The sequence below is a fragment of the Aethalodelphis obliquidens genome, unplaced genomic scaffold, assembly GCF_003676395.1.
Source record: "Aethalodelphis obliquidens isolate GAN/ISIS:26980383/991018 unplaced genomic scaffold, ASM367639v1 scaffold15, whole genome shotgun sequence".
NCBI classification, from domain to species: Eukaryota; Metazoa; Chordata; class Mammalia; order Artiodactyla; family Delphinidae; genus Aethalodelphis; species Aethalodelphis obliquidens.
The window spans coordinates 29526179-29538082 of record NW_020837959.1 but is presented as its reverse complement, the minus strand read 5'-3'; the positions used below and the strand labels follow the sequence as shown (position 1 = coordinate 29538082).

Below are 11904 nucleotides of genomic sequence, written 5' to 3'. Positions count from 1 at the left end.
CCCTTTTTTTTTTTTTTTTTTTTTTTTTTTTTTGCGGTGCGCGGGCCTCTCACTGTTGTGGCTTCTCCTGTTGCGGAGCGCAGGCTTAGCGACCATGGCTCAAGGGCCCAGCCACTCTGCGGCATGTGGGACCTTCCCAGACCGGGGCACGAACCTGTGTCCCCTGCATCAGCAGGCAGACTCCCAACCACTGCGCCACTAGGGAAGCCCCCTTTCCCTCTTTTAAAACAAGCTCAAATGGGCACTGTGTTTTTGCACTGTGATTCACACAGAAGTATGGTGGAGAGTGCTTTTGGGATTCTAAGCATCTTTTAAATGGCTGGTTAAAAGGAACTGAAAAATTTAAACGGGATGAGGGCCTGCTGACTTGCATTAGTGAGTGTTTTGCTGATAACAGTCTGGTATAAAGTGGTCTTTGAAAAGTTCCCAGAATGTTTGGGGTTTAGGTCATGTGGTTTCTTGGCCAGAATTGGAGCTGAGATGTGAAGTTTTAGAGAAACTTGTTGCTTAGATTGGTGGGAAATCTCCTCCAGTGAGAGGATTTAAATAAAGCTGTGAACCAAACAGTAAAGGGTATGAAGATAATTCCCATTGATATATTAAGTTAATATATTTCATAACAAAAGAAATGGGTTTTTTTGAAATTTGCCAGGTTGGCACTTATTGAGGGTGTATTCGGTTGGTAGGTATTTTATTCCACAACATATGCCCTTTGAAAGCTTTGTATCAAGGGCTTCTTTGGAGGCTACAGGTGGTAGGACGGGTTTGACGGCAGTGTTTGTGCGGTGTGTACTTTTGGCGCGCTGCTCCGCCTTTAACTTGCTCAGGGGAGTAATTATAACTTCACAGGAAGCATCTCACCCAAGAGCCTCACACTTGGCCCTGTTGCTTCTTAGCTTCTTTCCAACAAGATGGCTGCTCAGCACGCAGGGACACATGGCTGGAAGATGCAGTGGCCTCGACTACAGTGTGTAGTCTTTTTTTTTTTTTTACTTTTCTTTTTGAAGATATCAAATATTTTCAAATATCATTTGTGGGCTGTGAAGTAGATATGGCAAATACTTCTTTCCCTTTGAAAATCAGTAACTTAATAGAAGTGTGTAGAGTGAGATGGGTCCAGGATCAAACCCCAGATGAAATCTGATGTACGTCTTAGGTTATTTCAAGTGGTACTGATTTTATTCAGCTGCATTAGGAAAATATGGAAAGGGACAAGGAAGAGGGAAGAAAACAAGTTTTTACAGAAGGCAAGGTGTGGCCGTTTGACGACATAGTGATTACTCCTGTTTGTGTTGACTTTTGATAACTCAGTGGGAAACACGTGGTCTCTGTTTAGTTCCTGTGAATCACAGCCTCATTACATAAAATGTATCACACCTCAAATAGCTTGCTAATGAGTGAGGTTGAAAATTATTGAAAATCACAATGAGTAATTGTTAGATTAGAACTACCAAACAATTTTTCTTTCAAAATTCTGGAATTTCTTTTAGCGTACTGAATTCTTCAAATACAGATGCATTCACATTTTAAAGTATGATTTCATTTTTTTGAACAAAACAGCCTTCACTCTATTTTGAGGTCCTTTCTAGATCTCTATAATTTTTTTTTTTTTTTTACAGTTTCCAGGATATGGAAGGTAGTCTAGTGGAGTTTTATAATGTAACTCAGTTTCTTCCTTTTAAGTAAAAGATGTTACTTCTGGCAACATGGACTTTCTCTTTGCTAAGATGAAACTTTTATTTTCATTCTACAGAGGGATAGTAATAGCTAATTGTGCTAACATTTGTGAATGCTTTTTCTGAATCAGGCAAGTGCTGAGGGCTTCATATGCAGTATCCCATTTAATACTCTGTGCAGCCCTGTGACGTAGGTACTACATCTCTGTTGCATCCCTGAGAAAACAAAGAGGTTAAGCACCCTGTCCAGGGTTATAGGTAGGAAATAGTGGGGCAGGGATTCACAGGCTCTAGAGCCCCACCCTGGCCTCACCTGGCCATGGTAGGTGCTGTGCTGTGTGTTGCTGTGTGTTTCTTAAGGAACGTGGCCCAGGCAGCTGCTATAGACTGAAAATCCCTGCTATGAATTTATGTTCTCTTTTTAGTTTAAAACTCTTGGGAAAACTTTTTTGTTTTAATTTCTTAGGAGAGGTCTTAGATGAGTTTATATTTATATGGATATATAAATTGCTAATTAAAAATTTTAATTTTTAATTAATCAGATGGTTTTCCTGTTGAGCTTGAGGTAGATAGTATATACAGTATATATATAGTATATACAGTATGAACTGATAGTATATACAGTATGAACATTTTGTAATGTTCATGAAAATGTCAAGAGAAATGCTGAAACCATTAACAGATGAGTTTTCATTTTATTAGCATTTAGAATGCCACTTTATCACACACACACACACATACACACACACAGTCATTATGTGTTAAGACACAAGTCTGTTTTTTTTCAGGAACATTGAAAAAAAGTTAATTCAACATTTTTTATTTACGGAGTTACCTTTTTAGTACCCTTAACAGTGGAGGATTATTTTTGAAGGCACATTGCATGGTAAAATACATTAATTTAAATTAAAAAAGTCTAAACACAGATGGAAGACAACTTAATTTTTTTTTTTAGTTTAGAAACACTTTGTGTCTGATGCATTTGAAACATTCTCTTACTGAGTGCTTGTAAAATGCTGTAGGTTTTTGGTATCTGTTCCATGTGGATGATTCTATAACTTTCTAGAAAGTTAAACTTTCTGAACCTCAACCTTCGTACTAGTGAAAGGGGGAATAATAAGGATTATTAAACTTGAGGATGTGTGCATTTCATAGATGAGAAAAATTACCCACATGAAAACTGGTGTCCTTCTCTTCCTTTATCCTTTAAATGTAGGAGACACAGGAAATTGACCTAAATCTGATGGAATCTGACTTCTTATTAATTTATATATCTATTGCACAAGAAACACCTGTGGTTACTACAGAATATACATAAGCAAAAAAATACTAAAATCAGCTATAATTCTACCACTTAGAAATAATTACTGTTAATATATTTATTCTATATTTATTTATATAATGCATACTTATATATGCATATTTATATAATGCATAGAGTTATACAAATTGGGATCATACTCCATGTACTTTTTGACAAATTGCTTTATAATTAATATGTTCAGTATTCTCTACAAGTGATAAATCTACTTTTCTGACATGAATTGTAATTTCATGAAGTTTTCTGTTTTATGGTTATATTATAATTTATCTGATTTCTTATTGTTGAGCATTCAGGGTATTTTAAGTTGTTGCTATTATGTGTAATGCTGTGAAGCAGTTCTTCTACTGATGTCTCTGAGTTCTTGTCCTGTTGACTTAATATAAATTCCTAGATCTGCACATAGTGTGCCCAAGAGAATGTGTGTTTAAGATGTCAGACACGGGCTTCCCTGGTGGCGCAGTGATTGAGAGTCCGCCTGCCGATGCAGGGGATGCGGGTTCGTGCCCCGGTCCAGGAAGATCCCACATGCCACGGAGCAGCTGGGCCCATGAGCCATGGCCGCTGAGCCTGCGCGTCTGGAGCCTGTGCTCCGCAACGGGAGAGGCCACAACAGTGAGAGGCCTGCGTACCGAAAAAAAAAAAAAAAAAAGAGATGTCAGACACATTTTACAAATTGCCTTCAGCAATGGTAGTGTCATTTTATATTATCTTCAATAGTGTACAGAGCATGCCAGATTCCCATGTCTTCAAAATATAGACTATCATTTAAGAATCTGTTTAGTTTTTACATTTTGTCTTTGTAAATACAGTATAAATGGAGTCTGGTCTTATATCATCATTATTTAGATTTTGATAAGTGTATATGAACAAGAGTGCATTCATATTTTGACATATGGAGGGAGGTGGTCTGAAATCCGCTACATACGATGATTTTGCCTTTCTGTAGTCTTTTTGGAGAAATGAACCCTTCTGGATAGTTGGGTTTTCTAAATCTCTCTCTCTATTCCATTATTTCTACTTTGTTAATATTCTGAATCTAACTCAGCTTTTTTGGCTATATGGTGCAGAGGTATTCTTTTTTTTTTTAACTTAAAAAATATATTTATTTATTTTTGGCTGTGTTGTCTTCGTTGCTGCGCGTGGGCTTTCTTTAGTTGCAGCGAGCGGGGGCTACTCTTCGTTGCTGTGGGCAGGCTTCTCATTGCGGTGGCTTCTGTTGCAGAGCACGGGCTCTAGGCACACGGGCTTAAGTAGTCGTGGCACACAGGCTCAGTAGTTGTGGCTCATGGGCTCTAGAGCGCAGGCTCAGTAGTTGTGGCGCCTGGGCTTAGTTGCTCCGCGGCATGTGCAACTAAGCAGCCCTTAGTTGCTCCAGGGCTCTAACCCATGTCCCCTGCATTGGCAGGTCGATTCTCAACCACTGCGCCACCAGGGAAGCCCCCAGAGGTATTCTTTTGAGGGCTAATTCTTGCGATGTGTTGTCAGCGTGTTACTTGAAGGTTGATGTGTGTATTGAGGTTAAGCGTATACCTCTGTGAGCTACCCTCAAGTACTTGATAGCACTGCATCTTGGCCATTATAAGCTAATAAGTAGGTGATATTTACCCTGTTTCAGGTGAGCAGACTGGGGTTCATGGAAGCTATTCAACTTGCTTAAGGTCACACAGCTACTAGATAATGAAAGTGGGATTTGAATATATTTTTGTCCGACTTGCGCCCTTTCTCCTTCCATTTCGTCACTTGCTACACTGCCTCTCAACTGGCCCATCCAGTGCTGTTGACTGTCACTCTTTACTGCTCTCCATGTGTCTGTGGGGTCACAGCCCTTCTTCCTTCTAACTCACTGCTTCTAAACTACCTTGATTTGGGAATGTAATCCCTAGATTGTTTCAGTGGTGGGTAATTGAGTATTGGTGGCTCTGAGTGGCTTTCCTAATGACTAGAGAGAATGGGCTTTGACATCTGCTTTGGCCGTTCCTGGGACTTTTTCGTGCTTTTTAGCTTTGGGTAGGAGTTCCCAGATAAATGAGATGCTACTATGTTTTCACTAGCTGGGATTAGTGCTCACCTTGAGTTTGTTCTGGATTTATTTGGGGAAAATTCAAGAGAGTTTGTGCTGCATAGGTTACCTGGGATAATACATGGGCCACTCAAGGTTATCCCTGAAGGAATATACCATTCCATTTGGATGTTTTACTGAACTCTTAAACTCTGTGTTTTACTTACGTGGCTGTGAGCTCCTTGCATTTTTTTTTTTAGATCTACACCCAGTATCCAAGCAAGTGCACGTAACGGAGACACTCAGCAAATGTTTAATTCATGCAGCAACATAGCCCTTCTGTAGATTAATGACCTTTGTAGGAAAGGATCTGCTACTTCTTCCTGCTTTTGAGTGTGTCACCTCCTGACACAGGTTCCTGTCCCTGTTTATAGAACCAGCTTATGAGAAACCAACTTTAATTCTAGAAATAGCCATTGTTTTGTCAGTGACTCATCATTATGTGTACCTATGGCACTGTTGGGTGTTGTGGAAAAGATGCAGAAGACATACAGGGACTCTAGGTGGACGGTAAAGGTCACAGTGGTGAGTAAGGACAGCAGGAGCTTTGTAGCTCACCTAGGGTTTAAGATTAGTGACTTCCCAATCAGGTTTCCGAGATCAGATTTCTCCCTGAAGTGGCAGGTGGAGCAAGGCCTCTGCTTATGGGTGGTGGGTCCATCTCTAGGGCGGCTGCTGTCCCAGCTGTTGTGGTACACCTGCCCACACCCTTGGCTGGGGACTCAGTCCCAGGGTATTCCTGGAGCACCTTTTCCCTACATGGCCTCCATTTTCTCTGCTACTCTTGTCCCTATGGAATCCCCTTTCCTCCCAACCACTCCACCGTCAGAAGACAGAGGAAGACAGAACTGGTAGACATTTTTTCAGCAGTTTCACTAAGAACATTGGTGGCGGTAACGGTAGATGGGCTGTTCATATGTAAAAGCCTTAAGTGGGGAATTGTCTGTTTAGAGTGTGTACCATCTTCCCTCTCTGTCTTTTCTCTCTCAATGTCAGGATTTAATCTTTTTCTTCCTATTGCAGTAAATAGCTCTTTACACAAATCAGGGCCATTTCATGAATATGTTTAGGGAGAGTCATGCCCTCTGCTATTTAGCTTTGTAATGAAACTTGAGGAATTTAAGGGTGGAATTGAAATTAATGATGTGCGTATACAGTTGGTATTTCAAGTTTATATCTTAATCTGGTTTTATTTACTCTTAGTAGAGTAGATTGCCCATAGGGCTTCTTTTTTAAATAGAAAATATGCTCGAAATTAAGCTTCTAACTTTTGTTTACCCTCCATAAAATGGCTGCGTCATAGAAACCACTTGTTGTGGGTTTTTCTGTCTAGATTTGTTCATACTAAAATGGTTAACCTTTCTCTTTATAACATAGAACCGTGCATAGAATTTCCTGTATGGAACAACTTTTGGTGATACATGCACGTTCTCCAAGTATGATATTAGAGGCATGTTAATTAATCTGATACTGGATTTGACTTGCGTATGATCCCTGATTTAGAGAAAACTAATACCCAAATATGTCTTTCAGGCAGTGACAGAGAAGAATTTTGAGACAAAGGATTTTCGAGCCTCCCTGGAGAATGGCGTTCTGTTGTGTGAGTAAGTATTTAAAGCATTAAAAAAATAATTCAAAAGCAAAGGGGCGTGTGTGTGCGTGTGTGCGTGCGCGCGTGTGCGTGCGCGTGCCTGTTATGAGGTGTCTTCATCCACCCCCACCCCACATGGCCACCATAGTCACTGATATGTCTTCTTGGTAACAAGTGAGATTTGATCCCTGCAAATTGACACCCTGACAGTACCAGACAGTAGGAAGGGGTTATCGGTCTCTGTATCTAAAGATAACATTGGTGAAATATATATTATTTTAAATTAGTAAACAAGAAAGATTCTGTTATTGATTGATGGGCCAGTAGGGGTGGGTGGTTGAGAAGCAAGCCCTATCGCATAGCACCAGCTCTCACTTGCTGTGGAAATTCTAATGTATGGAGTTGCCTGGTGTAGAAGTTAATATAAAGCTTGTTTCCTTCGTCAGTAAACAGTGATGATTGTAGAACAAATTTAGGCTGTAGCAAATATTTCTTTGAACCTTTAAGTGGAGTCATTACATTACCACAATCAATTTGAGTCACAGGCCAGCCATTCATTCAATTAATATGATATTACTGAGAATCACATCTGAGGCTTTGGTTATCCTAAGTCAAATAGGCTTGTGCCACGACTGATGGTGTGGGACCTACAGTGTATGTTTAGTGTGATGTTTTGTTCCCCACTGGATGCAGAGTACAGTTAGCCGGGTGGTGACCTTTGGGAGTGAGGGGCAGACAGTCTGTGGAACAGAAGAATGCAGTCCTGGGTGAGGGTCCTGGTTGCAGACGTGAGCAAATAAAGTATAAGAATGTACTTGTGTATGTACCCACATTTTTGAAACCACTTAAGTATTCCAATCTAGACACTTATCACATAAGTATTTATGGAATCTGTCCACAAGCAAGCACTGGGAGTGTATGTGCTCATACTTAGATGATTTTGATTATCCTTTTAAAGGAAGGTTGTTTGCAGCAAAGATCCGGAGTCAGAGGGCTTAGGTTTGATTCCTTGCTTCATACTTTTGGACATTTGAGCAAGTGACTTAACATCTGAGCCTTATTTTCTCATCTGTAAAGTGGAGATCAGGGTATCTGATCTGCCTAATTCACAAAGGTGCAAAGTTCTATAATACGTATATTAAGGTTTCCATAAACTATCAAACTTTGTATGAATACAAGTTGTTGCTAGGAAGACGGCCATGAAGATAAGTCTTTATCTCATCAGTTCTGTTGATAGGTGTTCACACTTCTTTGTCTTAGAGCAGTGTTATTAAGTCGAATCATATGAAGTGTTGATATTCAACTACGTGTGACCTACAGAAATGTCAATTTCATGTGATTCTACCAATATGTAGTAGGACAGGCATATGAATAAGGGTCACAAGTAAAGTTTAAGGGATGTTTCTTGTCCTTTTCTGATGCCACGTTCAGAGTTGTTGTTGCCAAATAGTGTTTAAACTAATATTAGTAGGTCACGTGGCTAGCTCAATTGGTCACTGATAGGAAATTATCTTGGTTTGCAAATTATATGTTTTATATAGTCTAATGTGTTCAGAAGATGGGGGGAAAAATGGTTGTTAGACACATGTGATCTGAAAAGAACCTTAGCTATGAGTGTAGACTATTTAGAGCTTTGATGCAAATAACTTTGATGTCAGTTTTAAGTCCCATAAGTCAGGATAGGAGTTAGGTGGGCTTATGTAGGCAGTGGGCCTGTGGAGCACAGAGTTGTTTTTAGACATATGAAAGCATGCAACCCAAATAGGTGATCTTTTTAAGAACTCACTTTGTGGTTATATAGTTCCAGTGATGAACTATTACTCAAAATAGTTGTAGGGATCCCCCTTTTGGGGACATAGCCTCCATAACTAGGTCATTAAACATACTTGAGAGTGACACTTAGTGTTTTATTTAAAACGCAATTTATGCAGCAGCCTAAATTACTTGAGGTGGTTTCCAAAAACTATATCCAACCTGAGTATATTGTTACCAGGAGGATATTCAGAGTTGATAAAAAACTGTTTTGATCACAGGCAGTACTGTTAGATTAAATATTATAAGTTCTACCTTAATGGTCACAGCAAACATTTAGATGCATGTTTAGAGATATATTAGTTTTTTTTAAATGTCATTTAAATTCACAACTTCCAGAAGCTCATTCTTAGATTGTTTCCTTATTGAAATAACACCAATTTGGGGTTTTGTGCATTACCAGCTAAGTCTAATCAATCTATTTAGTACCCAGTATTCTTTATTTTTAGTTTTTAAATTTATTTATCTTTGGCTGTGTTGGGTCTTTGTCCGCTGCGCGCGGACTTTCTCTAGTTGGGGTGAGTGGGGGCTACTCTTTGTTGCGGTGCGCGGGCTTCTCGTTGCAGAGCACAGGCTCTAGGCGCATGGGCTTCAGTAGTTGTGGCATGCAGGCTCAGTAGTTGTGGTTCACAGGCTCTAAAGCTCAGGCTCAGTAGTTGTGGCGCACGGGCTTAGTTGCTCCGCAGCATGTGGGATCTTCCCGGACCAGGGCTTGAACCCATGTCCTCTGCATTGGCAGGTGAATTCTTAACCACTGCACCACCAGGGAAGTCCACCCAGTATTCTTTAAATGAATGTTTCCCAAAAGTAGTGTCAGTAAATATTAAGCTGTGGTAATCAGTAATTTTAGTTTATGATGGGATCCCAAAGTACTGCATGATGTTTGTATTAAAAAAATTTCTTAATGGTGAATTGCATTATTTTTAGCCACTGGTTAATGAAGGCATTTTAATCTAATAGATGTAGTGTTGGAAAAAAGTCCAGGTAACTATATTCTGTGTAAATTTATAGCTAAAGAAAAGCCTAGCTGGTTGGTCTACAAAATGATTAAGCATCATTGTTTGATCACATATGCCTGAGTAGTTATTATGTCTAAGAGGAAAGCAAAACCTGCTGTTCAGAAGCCTGGTATTGTAAACCCTGACTTTTAAATTAGTGGTAAATATAGTAAGCTGTCTGTCTTCGAGAATATCTTGCCCATCTGAGATCTCAAGTTTTAGCTGAATTATGACTTAAAAATAAATTCAGATTTTATAATATTCTATAGGAAAAGGCTGACTTCTCTTTGGTTCACTGCCATAAAAATGACCAATTCTTGTGAAATATAGGGTCTGCTTATTGCCTTTTAAAAATCTCTAGGCATCCTAGTTCATTATCACCATTAAACAGTTTTCTTATTATTTTATTTAGTAATTTCAGCAGTCTTTTATGCTTTAGTAGGAGTTTATCCTTTTTGAACTGGCATTCTGGAATATCAAAGTCAAGAGTTGGAGGAAATGAGCTCATTATAGCTTTTCCCAACTGGCACTGTACTGACATTTCAGATAGTTTAAATTGGGTGTAAACTCTGCACTGAGGTTTCAGACAAGATACACATCTGAATAATGAGGGTAGTTATGTGCATTTATTGCCTTTTAATCTGAAGTTAGTATCTGCTATAAATCATTTTAGTATCATTTAGTTTGATTGACTGTGGGATCCAATCAGTTGAGGGCTAAAGAATACTCCCCCAGTTAAAGTCTGTTGTAGTAATTATTTTACTGTATACCTTAGACATGCAGTCTCTCTTGGCTTTATTAAACAGTGAAATGTGAACGAAATCTAATTTGGTTTTTTTTTCTAATTAGTAAAAGGATTGACAGGAGTCTATAAGGTGATTTCAACTCCTGGTTATAATTTTCTATGAATTTTATTAATAGTATTCATTCATCTGTCTCCTATCTTCAGTGTTTATTAGGGTTCCTGAAGACTCCCTTACTATATATTTAAAAATATAAGAGATTTGCCACTACATAAGTATCTGCAGTCCTCTCTTGCTCTGTGGTTCTGCAGAATTATATCTCTTTAAATATATTTAGTTGGAGCATATCCAGCTAGTGATTAGTAATTTCATAGTTACTCATCATATGATAGCAATCTTGGAAATATTTAAATGGAAACATTGTTTATTATCTTTATGAAGTAAGAAGATGTATTTGAAGTTAATCTTATTGGGTGTGTCTCTGGTTAGTCAGTCAGTACTTCCCATCCCTGGAATAATGCCAAGTCTTTGCTCTGTCCCAAGTCAGCCATGCAGACGTTTATGCCTTTTTGAACTCACAGCTCACATTTTTGAGGAAACTCTTCTCACACTGGCACCAGGCCTTCCTTTCCATGGCTTGCAGCTTGGAAAGAGTGGAGCAAATAAACATTCACCTACTGGTTTGAGAAAACCTGTTTCTATTTATATCTGCTATGTGAATACTATACTGTCTTCCTGAAACGACTGTAGTATTTTGTTAAAGGTGCATTCAAAAAAAGAAAAAAATTATTAAAAAATACTCCTGTTAATTTACTATGGGATACTCGAGTGATTGTTTTAAGACATCAGACAAGATAGAGACCTTGCCACTTCTCATTCACGCGAGAGGGCTCTGTCCTTTGTTAGAGTTGGAGACTTTCACACACTGAGTGACAGCGACATCAGTGGATTCTTCGGGCTTCTATGCAGAGCTCCGTGTAAAGCTCAGAGGTCCTTCTGTAAGGATGAAGGCTTTTTTCTTAGAGCTCTTACTGGTTTTGAATTTCCTGAGGACAGGTGCGTTCATACAGCTCACCAGCACTAGCAATTGACCCTGATCCCATATTATAGCCATTTAAAATTTAAGTAATAAGAACTATTTTTCTTCACTTAAAGTGGTACAGACTTTGAAGTTTCTATATTATTTGATAATCCAGTAGTTTGCAAAGATGCACGTGTTCAAGTTCATAAAGATAATTAAAATTTTTAAAACTACTTTCTCTTCATGGCAGTGTTTTATGGTTGCCATCTGTATGCTGTCTTTTTAACCTTCACAGTCAATTTTTTCTGTAATTTTATATCCACATATAGCAAAACGTCATTTTTTTAAAAGTAGTTTTTCAAGTTGAAGGTCAGCTTGGCAAACATCAATTAAAAAATTCACTTCTGTAATGGTAGTCATGTTATACATACAGACTCATTGCAAATTTTGCAGAGGTTTTTTTTACATTGTGGCCTCAGACTTGAAGGTAGAAAGCTTTGGTCCTGTCTCATGAACTTGCTGGTACCATCTACAGGGCTTTCTCATCCTAAATATAAATTACTAAGAGGAGGGCACACAACATTTCAGTGCTAGGGTCTCTGAGGAAAAAAAAATGAGAATGATGTTCTACTAAAAATAAATAGGAGTAATGTATGTGCTAAATGTGTGTAATATAAACA

At 38.7% G+C, this 11904-nt stretch overlaps 1 protein-coding gene across 11 annotated transcripts in view; it reads left to right on the top strand.

Annotated features, from left to right (window-relative positions):
* The window catches only part of LMO7 (LIM domain 7), a 200895-nt gene that overhangs the window by 60378 nt on the left and 128613 nt on the right, over positions 1 to 11904 (top strand). For all 11 annotated transcript variants that reach the window (XM_027116066.1, XM_027116060.1, XM_027116056.1 and 8 more), the window contains exon 2: positions 6593 to 6663. In XM_027116066.1, coding sequence (XP_026971867.1) covers positions 6593 to 6663 — 71 coding nt within the window. The remainder of the gene's footprint in view (positions 1 to 6592; positions 6664 to 11904) is intronic.